At 38.7% G+C, this 19,390-nt stretch overlaps 2 protein-coding genes across 13 annotated transcripts in view; one reads left to right on the top strand and one right to left on the bottom strand.

The window, feature by feature from the left end:
• The window catches only part of P2ry12 (purinergic receptor P2Y12), a 42,379-nt gene extending 24,767 nt beyond the window's left edge, over window positions 1–17,612 (top strand). Inside the window, exons 1-3 of one of the 2 annotated variants that reach the window (XM_036191138.1) lie at window positions 6,438–6,877; window positions 13,756–13,919; window positions 15,571–17,612. In XM_036191138.1, coding sequence (XP_036047031.1) covers window positions 15,582–16,625 — 1,044 coding nt within the window. In that variant the 5' untranslated portion in view covers window positions 6,438–6,877; window positions 13,756–13,919; window positions 15,571–15,581 and the 3' untranslated portion in view covers window positions 16,626–17,612. Of the gene's footprint in view, window positions 1–6,437; window positions 6,878–13,755; window positions 13,920–15,570 lie in introns of those variants that run through there. The other variant, XM_036191137.1, reaches the window with a different exon arrangement.
• Med12l (mediator complex subunit 12L) overlaps window positions 1–19,390 on the bottom strand; it is a 340,622-nt gene that overhangs the window by 73,970 nt on the left and 247,262 nt on the right. For all 11 annotated transcript variants that reach the window (XM_036191125.1, XM_036191135.1, XM_036191130.1 and 8 more), the window contains 3 exons: window positions 6,490–6,637; window positions 1,330–1,448; window positions 567–710 (listed from right to left, as the gene is read on the bottom strand). In XM_036191125.1, coding sequence (XP_036047018.1) covers window positions 567–710; window positions 1,330–1,448; window positions 6,490–6,637 — 411 coding nt within the window. The remainder of the gene's footprint in view (window positions 1–566; window positions 711–1,329; window positions 1,449–6,489; window positions 6,638–19,390) is intronic.

Genomic DNA, 19,390 nt, shown 5'->3' with positions numbered 1-19,390 from the left:
CAAGAAATGATGTTTGAGGACACACATATGTTTAACTTGATATAAAGAATATAAATAAAACATACATGTTTTGAAGCATCATATGGTACCCCAGAAATCCTACAATTATTTTATTTTTTATACAAGTTAGAAGATAAATTTAAGGTACTTGATAGATGATTTAGTGGTTAAGAACACTGTTGGTTCTTTCTGAGGACCCAGGTTCAGTACCCAACACCCACATGGTATCTCACAAGCATCTATAATTCTACTTCCAAGAGAACCAATGACCTTTTGAACTCCACAGGCACCAGGCACACACACTGTACACATATACATGCAGGCGAGACACTCCCACACATAAAATGAAATAAATCTAAAAAAAAAATTAAGCCACGTCACAAGCTCGTAGCCTCAGGTACTCAGAGGCTGAGTAGAGAGGTCACTTCAAATGGAGGTTTCAGACCAGCTGAACAACAGAGTGACATCCTGATTTTTAAATCATCAAATCGAAAATTTAAAGAAACAAGATAAGCTCTTTAATGTTTGCTTTCCTAAGTATGAGAAAGACACAGTCTCTTTGACACCTGTATTGCGAAGTCAATGAGTCCATTGATGTTCAGCGCTGGTTCCATGAGATCAAAGATGAGTTGAATATGGTGAGCCAAAGGGAGGTGATAGGACGTTCCAGACGCAAAGCTTGTGATTTGCTCCAGCACATTGTTAGAGATCTGCTCAGACAAAAGCCAGGAAAATCACACAACCAGCTGTCTGGGTGATGCTTCAGTTACATAAGTTACTTTGATTTTTTTTAAAGTAACACATATGAATTCATGGGATTCTACTTAGAAATTAGAATGTGTTTCCACAGAAATCAAAACACATCCAAATCAGCATTCTTATCATCATAACTTTAAAAAAAAAAGTAAGACAAATTGAAGTATAATCTATATACTGGTGACCCCAAAGGGGAAGCACCCCAAAGTGTTAATCACCAGGCACATGGATGCGTTAACTGAAAAACAATGGATTTCTTCTCAATTTCACAGTATTTTTACTTAAATCATCAATAGGTTTCTCCTTTGCCAATAGTGATACTGGGTCAGTATATTATAAAATAAGTACATTAGGAATTATTTTTGTATACTGATGATGATCATGAGGCAAAAATATTAAATAAAAAAAACCCACATGTTGAAAGAGGCAACCTGACATTTAAAAATGAAGCCTGAGATGCTTCCAAGTCTATAAGGTGCTTTTATAAAAAGTAAGGCTCGAAATACACTGCTTGAGATTTTTAAGGAAGTAGAGCTATTCAAAACGTGTAAGAAAACAGTCTGGAATGGCTACCTGAGATGTCACTTGATGCTGATCAAAGTATGACAGGAGCTGGAGTTTCGTGAACACAGTTTCCGGGGTTGGAAAAACTTCCTGCTTGTTCTTCCTGGCTTTCTGTCCTTCATCCCCAACTAAATAAACACAAGATGTGTTACCTTCCATTGAAATCAAGCTCTTCATGTTTCTAAAGATACTTTTTTGGATGTGTGTGTGTGTGTGTGTGTGTGTGTGTGTGTGTGTGTGCACGCGCGCACGCGCGCGCGCATGTTCACATATGTTCACACATGTGTACGGAGGCCAGAGGAAAACAGCTAGTAACAACCCTCGGGTGATGTCACCATCTTATTTTATTAGGGACTGGCCGAAACTCACCAAGTAGGCTGGACTAGCTAAGGAGTAGACGAGATCTGCCTATAACCAGTCACACCTGCCCCCACCTCCAGCAATGGGATTAAGAGCATGCTCCACCACGCCCAGCTATTTTTATGTGTGTCATGGCATGTTACTGAGTTACCTCCCCTGTCCTCAGCTTTTTATGGTGCTTTTTATTGTAGTATAGCATATATAGAAGAAAGCATATATACTGTGCATTTTCACAAAACAGAATGAGATCCAAATGTTGAAATAAAACCTTAGAAGTCTACCTATTCCTCTCTAAATCACCTCTGCTTCCCCCAGGGGACAAAGATTCGGACATCTTCCATCTTGGATGGGTGGAAACTTTCACTCAACATTATGTTTTAAAATTGGTTCATTGTGGAGGTAATTTTAATCTGTTTGAAAATTTAATAATTGTCACTTTATCCCAATATATAACATTATTTATTAATTCTAGTGAATAATGACAAGATTCTGGCTATCATAAATTGTCTATATAAACATTAACCATTAAATGACTTAAAACACAACACAACAATAAATGACAATGGAGAGGGAGCATCAAGGCCCACTATGATTAAACAGGCCATATTTTAGGCTTTAAAAATTATGTATTACTTATTTATTTTGTGTTCATATGCAGTCACCATGAAACATGTGGAGAGATCAGAGGAAAATGTGTAGGAAATGTCTCCTTCAGAAATTAAATTCAGGTCATGAGGCTTGGTGACAAGTTCCTTTGTCCACTGAGCTATTTTACTGGCTTTTAGACTCACCTCGGTTATTTTTCTAAGTCAAGTAAATATATATGAATATTTATTTATAAATAAATTTACACAATTTTGCTTATTTGAAGGAACTCTTATTTTCTTCACAGCTAAGAACAAAATGCAAAATTACAATGAAGTATCTAGAAACAGGACTGCATCTAAGTACTTACAAAGACAAATTTGAAAACAAAACCTAACGGTTGGGCTCAGGATGTCTATCTACCAGCACTGTGTGCTAACAGGTCAGCAGCAACTCAGAATGAGCTCTGTGACTCAGTCTCACGTGGGAAACATTAGTTCAGACAACACATGTGTTTTATTTCTTTACTGCAGGCATAAAAAGTCAGCAATATTCCATGCTACTCCACAATTCTTTGCTAATGGCAAATGTAATGCCTTAGAAAATTACATCCAAAAGTAAACTTCGCTTTGAACAGTAAGCCAAATACAGAAACAAACTTAGTTGTCGTGTTTCAATTTGATGCAACAGACAGTGATACGAGAGTAAATACCTCAGTAAGATGTGCTGGCATCAGGTAGGGCGCAGTTAGTGAACTGCTTGCCCTGCAAGCATGAGGCTCTGAGTGCAGATCCCAGAACCAGCTAGGGGTGCTGACACCTGCCTGTAATCACAGCACTGGAGGCAGAGACAGGACAACTAGTGCAGACTAGTTGCTGAGTTACAAGCCAGTAAAAGACCAAGTCTCCAAACAAACAGACAGACAGTGGCGGGCTCTGGAAGAAGGGCACATGAAGTTGTTTTCTGACCTTCACAGGCACCAAACACAGGCACATACATAAAAGCAGTGCTGCTAAAACATGCTGAAATCCCACTTCTGTCAAATGAGACCAAATATAATACAGATTAGAACTAGCGAATTAATGGAACATCCTTCTCTTAGAATATCTATTCTCATAAGCACAAGTTAAACACGGGATGAGCTCTACAGCTGTTCTTATATGTGTCGTAAGTTAATTTGACATATCCAAGTTTTGATTTAGTTTTCAATTCCCTAGTATCATTCAAAACTGAAAAGGTCGGGCCTATTGTCTTGTGTACAAAATGCTTAAAACCATGAAGTTAATGCATTAATTCAGTCTTCTGAAGACCAAAACAAACACAAAAGACTTGAGGAAGTAGGCCTTGCTACAACTTGGAAAGTGCATTTTTCTTTGCTCATTTGTGCAAACAGGCTCCATTACTGATATATGTAATGTCATAAGAGCTCAACTGAAAAGATATAATTGAGTCTTGCAATTTAGAAAGAATAATACTAGTATTTAGCAGAGGTTCAAAATGAAAGATTACAATGTCATTTGTAAAAGTAACAATACACTAATTTTTTTTTTTTTGAGACAGGGTTTCTCTATGTAGCTTTGGAGCCTGTCCTGGAACTCACTCTATAGACCAGGCTGGTCTGGAACTCACAGAGATCTGCCTGCCTCTGCCTCTCCAGTGCTGGGGTTAAAGGTGTGCGCCACCACTGACTGGGTTACACTTTTAATATAAAGGCTTTTCATACCCATTTTCTTGTTTTCATGACATACAGTATTGCTCCTTAACTTTTACATTAAAATTATAGGCCTTTAAATTCTGAAAGTGTTGACCTTTCAGATGGTGACTGGAAATGTTATTTAAACTTTAAGTTAGGGGGAGCAGACGTAGCTCAGCTGGCAGAGTGCTTACTTAGCACACAAACAGGCTGGGTTCCATCCCTAGCATCGCATACACAGGGGGTGGTGTAAGCCTGCAACCCTAGCATGGGAGAGAGAGAGAAGCAAGAGGAACAGAAGCTCAGGGCCAACACCCAAATTCCCGCCTGGAAAACAGAAAACCCTGTCTGAAAAAGACAACTCATGACAACAAAAGAAGCCCCCAAGGGGGAGCCTGGCTGGTTCTCCAAGCGTCTTCAAGTGTTCCTCAAAATCCTAAGTTTTGTTATCCCAACAACAAAATACATGCTAGTCCAAGAGTTTGGGTTTGTTTTTTTTTTCCTTATTAGTCTTCATTTCATTGAGTAAAGTAGGAGTGTGTGTGTGTGTGTGTGTGTGTGTGTGTGTGTGTGTGTGTGTGTGTATGTGTGTGTGTGTGTGTGTGTGTATGTGTGTGTGTATGTGTGTGTGTGTGTGTGTATGTGTGTGTGTGTGTGTATGTGTGTGTGTGTGTGTGTGTGTGTTTGTGTGTCTGTCAGGAGAAATTTCCATTAGCCACAAGTACAGTTGGCTAGCTGCTCGTATATAAATGAGGTCTTACATAATAACTTAAAATGAAGACTATTTACCAGATGGCATAACATTATATCTGAAATTAGTATCATTGCAATAGAGGAAAGGAAAAAAATCCCCTCTGGAGACACCACTTTGAAGTGGTGTTTATGACTGATATTTTGAAACACTGAATAGGGAACATTTCTTTTGTTAGTCCATATGCAGGAACTGTCTACTTAAGGGTTTGGTACAAAGACAGAGCAGGCAATAGTCTGGCTTAAAACACTACTGTGAAGGAAGGAAACAGGCACAACAGAAAAGACACCACACTGTTTCCTTCCTCTCCCAACCTCCTTTGGTCTTTCTAAACCAGAAATTTCGGAGATTTGCAAAGGTCCTCTACCCCAATTTGATAAATTAAGCATGGCTGCGCCTCTTGCTGGCATCAGCACTTTGTACCCCCATTCCAACTATACACACCAAAAGTTGGTTCGAATGTCCTTTGCTAGCTAGTTGCAAGGCTTCTAAATTCAATCTTCTAACGCAACTCATTTCCTCTTTTCTCTGAGAGAGAGAACACAGCACAACTGATAAATAGTTTTCTTAGACAGAGCAGTTTCTTGTTCAAGTTCAACAAGAAGCCAACAAAAGACAATTTCATTTCCCTTTCTCAGCTCCTGGTCATTTCTCATAACGCTGGTGTATTTGAAGGCCCTAGACTGGCAAGGGAAGGGAGCCAGGGGATAGAATAGAGATCACCCATGAGGGCCACTGTGTTCTCCAAAGCCTCAGATGCTGTCCCTCAGACACTGGAGCCCCAGATAACAGGCTGAAACATAAACAGGTAGTCCTGCTCTGCTCAGGCAGGTATACCCACGTTGATGGCAGAAAAAGTATCTACTTCAATGATTTCCACTTATAGAAAAAGTCTAGTATACATAAGCAACTCCTAGTAGTTTATCCTGTTACCATCATAAAAAAGGGACGGGCTCCCAGAGGATTCTTCTCAAGAAGAAAAACTTCAAATAGGAAAATGAGCTCTCTGCATGAGGCAAATGCAACCCTTCCCTCCTTTATATTATTGAAGTGTTACAGAGGGAACGACCAGTGGTGGTGCTAAGGTATAAAATGGTGCCATGCCATGACTATAAAATGATGTAAACCTCAAAAAGAGTAATTAGGCAAATATGAAGTAGATAATTAGAGGACTCCAATTGTGCAATGTGATGACACAATACAAAGGCAAAGCTCTGAGGAGGAAAAAAAAAAAAAAACAACTATGTGAAAAGAACAGGGAAAGAAAATTCCAAGTCAAAAAGGCATTATTAAAGATCAAATTGCCTCTTTCACTTGGAATTTTTTGGTGACAGACTTAGCCACGGCTACTATCACCATTATCCTCCTGAATAACCTGAAATCGTCAACTATATCATGACTGGCATCCGATGTGAGATATGAGAGAACAGAGAAAAAAACCACAAGCTTATAAAATGATGCAAAGAAAGGACTATTTGCAGGCAGTGCCTCATCTCATCATTCAGTACATCATCCATGGGGATGACCACAAAAAATATGGTACACATAGGAAAAAGTACAAAACATACTGTATCTACCTACCGACGGTGGTTAATTAATAGAAGGCTGCTAGTAATGAACACAAGGCCTTATGATGGAAATGTGCCTATTCATATTGCAGTGTGACAGTCATTCAAGAGAGGAAGCACTGGTGACAGTGACGTGGACCACTTTGATAAAGCCTGTGAGAACAGGGAACACAAACAAGCACAACGGGAGCCAGGGCACTGAGGCTCCTTACCCCCTGATTCCGTGGTGCTCTTCTTGTTTAGGATTTTCAGGATATCTTTGGTAATCTTCTTCAGCTGATGCCTGGCTTCGTCACGCTCTTTTCCGACTCCATAGAGAAGGATTGTGCGCTGGTTACATTCATGACTTGAAGATTCGTCCTGAAAAACAGCAAATGCCTCTGAAACCAGTCTGCAGGGCTGGGGGTACACTGTCTACTCCTGAGACACACTAATCACAGCCTCTCCATGCCTGTTTGTGGGGGTGGCATCTGCCTGCTCTGCAATTCACCTCAACCTCCACCGGCACCACCCCTGTTTTTCCAGTTTGGAACATGCTAAAGTAAAAAATAATAAAGTGCCAGCTGACCTGAAGCATTTGATGTGGGCGTACCCTACAGAGTAAGTTCTGGCTATTGAAAGATTTTTCATTATCTAAATTTGAACATGACATAAAATGATGATAATATTTCCTTAAGAAAAATATCATTTTCATAGTGAGCTTGGTCTTAGATATACAGCAATAGTGTGTGTTTTATATTTAGGAGAAAAATCTTGCTAGGGCCTTCAAGTGCCTTCAGAAAAAGATACTACATTTACTTCACTAATTCTGTGTAAAATATATTAGTATTAATTTGCAGATGACAACAAAGAGAAGTATAAAGATCACGAGGTGTAAGCTAAGCAGCTGGAAATACATAATCTGAGATGCTCACTATCACTCTTCCATTTAGACCCGAATCCTCCAATGATCATGGGAAATCCAAGCTCTATTTGTTTTTTCCTTGTAAGAAAATAAATTACTGAGTCACCAAGTAATAAACATGAATCTAGCACTGAATTGGATGACCCTTAGCCAGCTGTAACTGTCCAAGGGGTAGCCTAACTCCTAGGATGGGCTCAAACTTTTCAATGTTAATTTCTCCTTGACATCTTTTGTTTTCCCTTTTCTGAGTAAAGTTATTTATTTTTCAGTTGGACCTTTCAATATATCTCCCCCTTTGTTACTCTTTGTACAACATTGTCCAAACTAAGGCATCCCCTTCCTACTCACCTCTTACCCTAAAGAACTCCTCCTTGGGGAAACAAATTGTGTATGTTTATCATTATCCACAGTCAAACCCTTCAGAAGTGGGGAACTGCAGAGTTGCCCACAGAATTCTGTATGTTCTCTTCATATAGTAACAAATACCATGCTTCTGCAGCTGGTGAGGAAGCACCATGTTCACTCTCCAATTCTGTCATTTACACACTTGCCTTTAGGCTACAATTCAATGACACTGGACTAGAAATAATACACATTTGCATTTCCTGTTGACTTATCTTTCTATATCCCTCTGCTAATTCTTAATGTTCCAATTGTCCAAACAGACCTATTGAGGTCCAAACAGGGATGGTGAAAGATAAAATATCCACATACTAATAACAACTCAGGACAGCCACAGCCCCATAGTGTACCATGCTTAGGGCTGAGAGAGCTTGGAATGTATCTTAGTCATGACACTCAACAAACTCCATAATCCTGGGTAAAAAACCTAGGTAGCTCCTAGTCCCAGAATCTTCTGAAGAAGAGGGTAATGCCATCTTCTATTTATTATGAAAATAAATGAGACATACATGCACATGCAATGCCCTAAAACACCATACATATATGGTGCTCGCTGCTCACATGCTAGACTCCCACTCCTATACCCAGAGTCCTCACTGTGCTGCATTAATCAACATTTCCCACAGACCTGCTTAAGCTCTTCCTGCCATCTAAAATGCAAGCTCTCACTTGCTGACATCTGCCTACCAGTAGAGTATTAGGAGTCCATTAGTGTCCCCAGCACACAGGGACTAGGAAGGGGAAGAAGAGTTTGGAGCATTCCTCAGACAGAAATCATTGATTTTCTAGGTTGTTGTTCTTTGGCATTAATAGTTGTCTTTCTGAGTCCACCATTATTCTCCTTAGTAAGCACCAAGTTGGCCCTTAATGCTTGGTGAACATGCCAAACAAAAAAGGAAGTCAGTAGAATACAGAACAAACATGGATAATGGGGATTGAAAGGAAGAAAAGAAGACAAAAATCACTGTTTTGTAGGAAAAGTTGGCTGCTAAAGTGCTAAGAAAGTTAAAGAAGTGAGAAACCAATAGAAAGTTCATGTTATGTGGTGAACGGAGCCTTGGTTATGGGGATGAGGAACAGAAAGCAGAATCTAATGGGCACCTGATGAAGAAAAGGATCAGACATCAGGGTCCAATGAGTGAATGTGAGTAATACTGGATTTCACTGAATCAACTTGAAAAAAAATCATTGAGGAGAAAACAAGAAAACATATGGTTAATGAGTATTTGGTTTCATGTGGGCATTAATGGTGGTCAGAGCTGAGGCAGTAAGGACAGCATGAAGTCCTGAGAGAGATGCAAAACCTCCACTTTCTACTTAGGTGAGAAAAGTAGGTAGCTGAGACGGTGGAGAACAGGAACAAGCCATCAAAGGATGCACATCTGTGCTTCTTACTAAGATGCTCTAACCATACAAGGCCTAGAAATTAGGCTGGGAGACACAACAATAGGGACCATCAAACCGACGGTCCACTAGGGACCAAATGGAGGTCAGCTTAGGTGTCATGTCTGTTTTTACTTTGTATTTATTTTTTTAACTAAAAATGCGTGTATACCTCAGAAGCAGAGTTTCTCCAGAGTGGTCATGCAGATGGCACAGCGGAAGCAGGGGGTTGTACTGAGAGCTGCAAGGGAAGGAGTGAGGGGCAGGAGGGGCAGCAAAGTGGCTCAGGGTCACTAGGAGCTGAGCAGGAAGAGGTTAGAAAAGAACACTTGATCTGAGTAATAAACAGCAAACTCTTGTTTCCAATGATGACACAAACAAGGACACCTTCAAAGGACAGCAAGTTTACAGAGCAGATTATTGATGAGAGGGGGGAAACAATGGGCCACTGTCTAGATTAACAGGGAAGACAAGGACACTGCCTTACCCAACCACAGAAAAAAGAAATTTCAGGAAAACAGTGCATGGGAATGAAGAAGTGAGGACCTTGAAGCCAGTCAGCCACTGGTGTGCTTGGGGGACTGACCCAGGAGGCACAGTCCTGATGGAGAGAGAGGTAATGGGGTCTCTCCACAGCAGCATGCAAGGAGATGGGATGGGTTCGACAGGGAGAAGACCTTACTGACTTCCTTAAGTTGATATCAGGAAAACAGCAGTAACTATTACTGGCCTTCCAACAGCAAAAGAGAGACATTTTGAAGTTTCCAGCAAGATACATGACTTGTTGATATATATTTACTTTGTATAAGTAGAAAAATAGACAGAACCACAAACAGTGAATTTATCAGGTAAGGAGCAACTCAACCTATGAATATATACCAAATACTTAGAAAGTTGGTAGTGGATTTCTACTCCTTCAACTTAGTATTTAAGCATCCTCACATTGCATATTTGTGATAACATTAATGACCTGAGACCCAAACCAAAAATTATCCTAATATATATTCCCTGAAAGGTGTATTCATTGGACAGAAAAGAACCAACTGAACCCTCTCCAGAACTCCAACTGTCTTTATTTTTAGCATAAATGCAGAGAATTGAACAGGCTATGTCCCCTGTAAACTGAGCTCTTAAAAGAACATCCTCCAGCTCAATCGCTTCCTTTTCCCAGGCATTACATCATGCTCAAAGGGACCTAGCTAAGAAACTAGAAGCCTGTCTCTTTAAAACCACAGCATGTGCACGCACCATAGAAAATATCTTCTCAGACAGACATCCTCAGGAGGAAATAATGGAGTTGGCCAAATTAAGGTCTGCTCTAAGCCATCTTGATTTCTTCAAAATAAACATTAAAAATAATGGCGAAAATGTATGTGCTTATAAAGCGTATGTCTCATAGTGTATGATGACAGAAGCTGAGGTCATTAGAGTAATGTGTTCTCCTTCCTCTGATCTTAGATTCTGAAATGTCTACAGTGATTCAATTAGCACAGACTATCAGAATTAGTTAATAATTAAGGATAAATCTTTAAAAAGCATTCTGAACATGCTCCTTTCTCTGGAAAATTTAAAGTGAGCAGATGAATTACATGCAAGTGTCCTTATAAAACAATACATAGAAGTCACACTTTAACTTTGTATATCTGAACATTTAAGTGGAAGTTCACCATGTACCGCAATAAATAGAACACAATGCCCCACCTCATCACTGAGAACACAGTTAAAAACCAAGTCTTAAAAACAAAGAACAGGGAGTAAGACTCAATGCCAGAGCATTTGCCTAGCAACAGGGATGATCTGGGTTCAGTCTCTAGCACTAGTTCTACATAAATGAATCAACAACAACAACACAACAGAAACAAAAACAAAGCAAGCACTTACATCTTCAAATGTAAATTATTTTAAAAAAGTTAAAAGCCCTCAAAACTTGCTATTGACCATGGCATCTCTCAGCTGAATCTCTCACTATAATCCCGTAATTTTGTTCAGGAAGCAACTCAGACAAATGTTCCATCAGTGGTAAGCCTTGTGCTAGAATAGTGAATGGATGTGCATGTGGCGAAGAATGTGTTACCAGGACAGGAAAACTGGCAGCTTCTTTTCATCAGTAACTATGCCTAAGTGACAGTACCTTTTCTTAAAAAAAAAAAAAAAAAAAAACATATTTCTGAAGGAAATATTTGTGCTCCAGTAGCACAGAGTTCTCAATACACTATTTCTCTTCTTTCAAGCAAAGACAAGGCTGGCAGATACTTGAATTATAAGACACAACCTTCTTCTTGCTTAATATTTACAATGCCCAAGACTGCTTATTTTTGAAAGCTATTATTTATACAACCTAAATTACATGACCAAAAAAAAACTAATAGAGTCATGACCCAATATAATATGTTCAGTCAAAAAATTCATTGATACCAAAATGATAAAAGTCATTAGAATTGAAGGATCCCAACTGATAATCAAATATCTAATTACATCTTCATTCTTCTGCCCAAACATAGATACACAAGGACCACATGCACTTCAAGAAATGGCTTCCTGGCCTCAGAGTAATGCTATCAGATGAACCCAAAGTATTATCTTCAATGGATTTGGCAAAATTTAACCATTTAAAATAAAAGTTCTGCTCAATTTTCCAAATTATCTTGATCACAAAATAATCAAATTAAATTTATTTCCCAATAATACTATTTTAAAGCATATGTAATGATGCTGTTTATTGACAGGAGAGGATGATGTGCCCAACTAATTTTTCTATATAATACAGAATTTTCGGATGAGATACTTTCCACCTAAGTATTTTCATGACTTTCATGGTCAGGTGACCAAAGGGGAAATTGGCAGTTGTCCCCAATGAGAAAATATGAGAAGGTTCAGAGAGAGGTGTTTGTGGTTGTCACTTAAAGTATGAAGAAAGATGAAGCAGGCTTAAGTCAAAGTTCTTTTTAGTCTACAAATCCATACTGAGAATGTTTCAGGGATTTGAAAATCTATATTCTTAGTAAGAAAGTATAACTTAGGAATCTTGAGTTGATTTTCTTTTCATGTAGCAGACTGAATCACCTGCAATTCTCCTTCCATATATTTGTTTTTAACAGAGATCTCAGAAACACTATAAATATCTTAGCATTTAGAATTGGGTATAAAGGAGTTCCGCCATTCTGTTCTCCCTGGGCCCTGGAGAGGAGAGATGCCACAGAGATGTACGGGGAGAGTCTTAGAAACAAAGGTGGTTCTGGACCAGACAATATGGGTTGGGATGGAGTCTCTAATTAACCTGACTGCTCTACTCAGTTTTCTTCATTCAAAAATGGATGATAAAATAAAAGTGAGTTAATTCATGGCAGTATAAGAAATCAATTTTTAGCAGCTATTATTTTGAAGCATAAAGCACTATTTAAAAAAGTATTTCAGATGCCTAAATCAGCAAGTAAGAACAGTTTAATTGGCTCTGTTTATATGAAGGTAAGAACAACCTCATAGACTTTTCAAAAATTTGAAATCAAATCAATTCTTACTTCTAGGTGATGGAAAAATTGCAGTTTGTATGTAACTGAATATTGCTGAAGTAAGTGAAATTGATAGCTTGATTTCAAATTTTGGTGGTAATAATGCCCTGTGTCTATTTAATCCAGTGGTCCTCATGTTTTAGTGTGCCTGAGCATCACATGGAAGGAAGGTTAAATACAAATGGGTGTCTCTGGTTCATGGAGGCTAGGTAGGGTCCCTAAATGCACATTCTAAAAAAAAAAAAAAAAAGTCCAAGTGATGCTGAGCTGCCACAACACACGTTCACACCATTAAATAGATTTAACACACTCAAAATTCAGAGCAAGTAAAATGTATCTTCCTAATATAGGCATCTACTCAAGGGATTTTACTGCTAACAGAAAGCCATTTCAGTTGGAAATATTGTGCTTGTACACAATGCATGTTCTTTTTCTCAAAGTACAGAAGCCAGAAATATTCATATGAATATAGAGCAGTAACAAATTTAACCTACAATTTCACTCCAAATGTATCTTTTGCCTTGTTGGTATAAAAGTTCTTTAACATATAATTGCATATAACAGTGATACAAAGGTGATTTAATTTAATATTAGCTTTACCTACAGACTCAAAACTACAAAAGCATTGTTCATTTATTAAGTTCTATTCAGGTCAATCATGAAGGCTGCTTCATGCAATCAGGCTGGCAATGGATACAACTGCTTTCTTTCCTAATTTAATTTGAGAGTCTAATAATTTATAATGGGATGATGCTGTTTTGCCCACAAAGACGTTAATCAAAGACAGATTTTTAGTAATGACATTATGCACTAGGATAAGACAAGAAGCAAAAGGCTTACCATCCCTAAGGAAGCACACATTTTGAGATAATAGAATTACTTGTTAGACAGTCACACATCATCCCCTCTGAGTACAATATGTTTTCAGGTGAACAGCCATCTGAAAAAGCAAGCTTGCAACATTCTCCTGGGAACAGATTTAGAAGACTTCATCTCAACTTGGATTTATCATTTATTTTCATGGAAAATCCCCCCTTTTAAAAAAAAAAAAAACCTGCAGCTTATTGATTCTATGACAGGTTTTAGATAAAAGCCACAGTATCTTAAACTGGTTTTTCAAAGATGACTTCTCAGCCACCTTTGCCTCATTATTTCCCAAGAGATAAAAGCAGAAGTCCTAAACCAGACAGATTCCGTGTCTGCACAGCTTTGAATGTGCAGTGGAAGGTAATCTCTTACTGGGATGTTCTTCCTTCCCCTCTCCCTTTATTTCTCTCTAGAACACTCACTCGAGACTGCATTGCTGAAAACTCAGCAGACTCTCTATCACAGAGGGCATTGGCAACCAATCTACATGACTGAGGAGAAACACCTGATGCCAGCCTGCAAGTTCTACTAGTATTATTGGAGACACCCAAATCCTTCAGAATCAACGAATAACCAGGTAATGTTACACGATCACTTGATAGATTTGTACTTACACTCTGAAGTATATGCGTGTTTTCCAACTTTGTTCTTAAAAATTGAAAACATTATATAGTAATTAATAAATTCAGAAGCATATGTCTTGAATAGCACTAAGTTAATAAAAATTAAAATACAAGTCTTAGCGACATGGGAGATTAAGTTCTTCAATAAAAATATGCCAAACGTGGCGGAATGTTGATGTTTTGACTGTGAAATGAAAATTAAATATAAACAAAAGGAATGGGACTTCCCAATGTTAAGAGAGTTGTTATATAATTTACCTACTGTGCACAATGAGCATCTCTTAGGTAGAATTGCCAGAACGATCTAGCAATGAATTAATAAAAAGGAACTAGCGATCGCAAAGAGGGCTGAACTCAGTGGTTCTCCTTCTTTACGTCTGACGTGCTGAACAAGAGGTGCTGAGAGCTGAGGTCATACACCTGGGGGTATTCTTAACTGTGTAATTTTCAGTAATTAAAGGATGCCATTGACATTTGGAGCGAATATCTGCTATCTTCATTTATCATGTTAGGTCTTGTATGAGAGTTATGGTTTTTTCTTTTTTTTAACTGTATTTGAACATGAGGAATTCTTTTCTATGAGAAATCATCTCATTTATTTTATGGAATTTGAAAAGCTTTAAATTCCATCTTAAATCTCAAGTTAGATGCCATACAGAACACATTTAAGTCAACTGCTTACTCCTCCTTGAGCTGCCTATTGTGTGTTAACCTAGGAAATCAGAGGAGGATCAATGTCTGCTATTTTATTTTAGCCACAATCAAATACACCATAAACCTGGGAATGATGCTCTGGCTGCTTTGAGAAATAGCAAGTAATGGTGACATATACAAATGCTGCTGCTGCTGCCGCTGCCTTCTATTATTGTTACTGCTTTAGGATTCACACAGAATGATATTCAAAAACATACACAAACTTCAAACATAATGGAGCACTTGAAAATGAGAAATATATGGGCTAAAAATACTCCCGAGTAAGGAGTGAGTCTCTGTGAGGCTATTAGGTTGCATGGTTGACTAAGCCTGGCCAGAATCATTTCCCAAAACACAGGAAAATTTTTTTCTACAATTTACTAGTTATTTTATTGAATAAACTTCCCAACAGTGATTTCATACCAAATTCTTTGATTGGTATTTCATTTATAATTCTAACAAATAATCAATCACTTTTCCATTGAATTCATCAACGATACTAAAGTATGAAACCAAGAACACAGGCACAGAAGGAAAGAGAGCTGTAAACAGAAACAAAAGGTAACAAGGCTTGAAAGAAGCTGAGGGGAGTAAACACAGCATCACTCACATGCATGTCATCGGGCCTTCCTATAGACATAGAGGAGGGCAGACACTAAGATGACAGGCTGAAATACAAACATTCAACAACACAAACACAAGGCTCCCATGATGCATAGCATATTAATCTGCTAGAGATGGAATATTTGTTTTGATGGAAAATCCAGGGATTCAGTTTTCTATTAATTTCTACCAATAAAGGTAAGAAAACTCCAGTTTTAAGCAACATTGTGCTTCTCAAAGTTACGTATAGAGATGACAACCAAACCAATGACCTCTGACTAAATGTACTCACACCCCTTCTCTACTCAGGAGCTAGCACAATGGAGATGCCTGGGGTTGATACCACCGCAGCCAATACCACCTTCACACCTGGGAATGTCACCCTGTGCAGCAGAGACTACAAGATAACCCAGGTTCTCTTCCCCTTGCTCTACACCGTCCTGTTCTTCGCTGGACTCATCACAAACAGCTTGGCAATGAGGATTTTCTTTCAAATCCGCAGTAAATCCAACTTCATTATTTTCCTTAAGAACACAGTCATTTCTGATCTTCTCATGATTCTAACTTTTCCATTCAAAATTCTCAGTGATGCCAAACTGGGGGCTGGGCCTCTGAGAACCTTGGTGTGCCAAGTTACCTCAGTCACGTTTTATTTCACAATGTATATCAGTATATCGTTCCTTGGCTTGATAACCATTGACCGCTACCTGAAGACCACCAGGCCATTTAAAACTTCCAACCCCAGCAACCTCTTGGGTGCAAAGATTCTTTCTGTTGTCATCTGGGCCTTCATGTTCTTCCTCTCACTGCCGAACATGATTCTCACCAACAGGAGGCCAGAAGACAAGAACATAAAGAAATGTTCCTTTTTAAAGTCAGAGTTTGGACTGGTCTGGCATGAGATAGTCAATTACATCTGTCAAGTCATTTTCTGGATTAATTTCCTAATTGTCATTGTCTGTTACAGTCTTATTACAAAAGAACTCTATCGGTCCTATGTAAGAACAAGAGGTGTAGGCAAAGTTCCCAAGAAAAAGGTCAATGTCAGAGTTTTTATCATCATTGCTGTGTTCTTCATTTGTTTTGTTCCCTTCCATTTTGCTCGTATTCCCTACACCCTGAGCCAAACCCGGGCTGTCTTTGACTGTGCCGCTGAGAATACTCTGTTCTATGTGAAAGAGAGCACCTTGTGGCTGACATCCCTGAATGCCTGCCTTGACCCATTCATCTATTTTTTCCTTTGCAAGTCTTTCCGAAATTCCTTGACAAGTATGCTGAGGTGTTCTAATGCTATGTCACCCTCTGGAGAAAACAAAAAGAAAGGACAGGAAAGCGGTGACCCAAGTGAGGAGACCCCAATGTAAAATGTGACCTGAGGGCTGCTTCGGTCTATAGTATGCAGACTCCTCCAAGGACATCACCATGCAGAAATAGTAACACTCACTTAAAAGAAACCGATAAGCAATAAAATAGGGAAATAATCTTTATCTAATACACACACACACACACACACACATATATATATATATTAGATATATGGCATATATATGTGTCATCTTAAAATACAAGGGAAAAATACTAATCTGCAGAGGTATAGTAAAGTAAACAGCATCCTATTGCTATACTGCAAGCAAACCCACAAAGAATTAATGCCTTACCCAGTTTCTGCAAAATGAGCAATCATGAAATGTAATATCCACTGGCATTTTAAAATCCATTACCAATCAGTATTATTTTTGTAATAAGTGAGAAATTATGTTCAACAGGATACATCAAGCACAGTAACTACTGACTTCTCATTTATAGCAACAGGGACAACAACAACCCCACAGACACTTAAACCAAATGAAATGACATTGGATGAGGCCTGAATTAGTATAAATGCCCATTAAGATGGTAGAGGTTTAAAGATGTATCTTTCCATAAAGAAGAGACATAGTGAATAAACCATTAACTTGATTGTAAACTTTCATAGCATTCTAATATTTAAGAGAACATACATTACTACTTCCTAACACTAGAGAAAGCAACTTCACTAAGGTTCTGAGGTTACTCAGTACAGCGCCATCGTTGGCACTTACCTCTGTCAATCAGCTTTGGAAATGCCTGCTGCTTGAATGAAGAAAACACTGCTTGGTAAGAAAAAAATAAGTAGCTATCATTACCAAATTGCACCTCACATCTACCAATAAGAAAGCAACTGAACTATCTGACATTATCTGTTTGTAACCACATGTATAATATAAAAAATTTCATTTATTCTGTATTGTTTTGTTGGAATTTCTTTGTTCAAAAGTTTAGAGACAACCTTCTCCTCCTATATTAAACAGTAAATGTTTTTAAAAACTGTGGCCAGTACAGCTTTATGACCTATTATTTTTTCAGTCTCTTCAGAAAAAAAAAAATACATCATGATTTTACTAAGTCCTCCATGTAATTAAAAGAGGGTGAGATATGTGGTCAGATTTCATATATTTCATAGTTGTTATTTTTATTTTATTTTTTATTTTATTTTATTTTGTGAGCTGAGGATCGAACCCAGGGCCTTGTGCTTTCTAGGCAAGCACTCTACCACTGAGCTAAATCCCCAGCCCTATTTTTATTTTTTATTAGTAATCAACACAGAACTGGTGCATAATTATTGGGTATGGTGTGACGCTTCAATTTATGCATATAAGCAATAATGTCCAAATTGGGGTCATATTTGACAGCTTTAATATAGACAAAATATTCAATGTATGGAAATGCATATCATTTGTCTCAATTATTTTTTAATTAATTTTTTAATTCATTTTACTTACCCACCACAGTTTCCCCTCTCTCCTTTCCTCTCCCAACTCACCCCCATCCACTCCTCAGAAAGGGTAAGGCCTCCCATGAGGAGTCAATAAGACCTGGAACTTTCAGTTGAGGCAGGACTGAGGGCATCACACCACATGGAATGGGCTTCAAAAAGCCATCTCATGCACCAGGGTTAGATCCTGGTCCCACTGTCAGGGGTCCCACAAACAGACCAGGCTACAAAACTGTCGCCCACATGCAGTGGTCCTAGTCTGGTCTCATGTAGGCCACACAGCTGTCAGTCTAGTGAGCTTAAGTACCTACAAGTTCAGGTCATCTGCCTCTGTAGATTTCCCTGTCATGACCTTGACAACCCCCTCCCCCTTGCTCATATAATCTCTCTTCCCTCTCTTCAACTGGACTCCTGTAGCTCAGCCTGGTGCTTGGATGTGGGTCTCTGCATCTGCTTCCATCAGTTACTGGATGAAGGCTCTACGACAGTTAGGGTATTCACCAATCTGATTACAGGGATATCTCAATAGAGAGAGCCACTACTAGGCTAGAGAGACACCTGATGCTAGGGAAATTCCCAAGAATCCACAAGCATTTGTCTCAATTATTGATGCTCCTTAGAGGTGATTCTCCAACAATGTTATAGATAATGGCATCTAAATATCATTAAAAATAAATGAAAAGGGTAAATTCTAGTATAGGCAATTTTTTGAACTTCAGTAATGTTTTCCAAACCCAACACAACTTCTCAATTTACATTTTGGTACAAAGCTAAGGATATGTAACTCTTAATGTGGCAACTATTCCCTAGTGGCTGCATGCACTTCCTACTCGGGCACTGCTACAGTGAGAACAAGATGTTGGAGATGGAGGTAGAGACTGTAAAAAATGCGCATGTAAAGGCTGGGGACACAGCTTACAGAGAGCGCTCTTGCGTAGCAAGGCACAGGACCCAGGTTCAATCTCCAGCACTGTCATAAAAAGAGGATATAGTCTATGACGTGGACTGCAGAACAAACAGCCATTGTCATTTCTACCACAGTGCTCACTCTTGGTCTACAACACCCTTTTTGGGCAGCAGAGGAGAATCTCGCTACCAACTATCTCCACCAAACTTTATTTTGCATATGAGACAAATAAAGGGCAGCAGTAACCCCCAAACCATCCAAGTGTAGAACAGGAAGTGTATGAAAGCTCTTCATCAAGGTCTCATGAACGTGTGAATGTGATGAGGGACTCCTGGGGGAACAGACTACCTGAACAATTCTCCTTTGGTGGCTATCCTAATTCACTGTGATATTTTTCTACAAAAGACAGACAAGTAATGCTGATAGCA

This window comes from Onychomys torridus, chromosome 6, assembly GCF_903995425.1.
Source record: "Onychomys torridus chromosome 6, mOncTor1.1, whole genome shotgun sequence".
NCBI lineage: Eukaryota > Metazoa > Chordata > Mammalia > Rodentia > Cricetidae > Onychomys > Onychomys torridus.
Note: the sequence above shows the minus strand (reverse complement) of the source record. Positions and strands in the feature narration are given on the sequence as shown.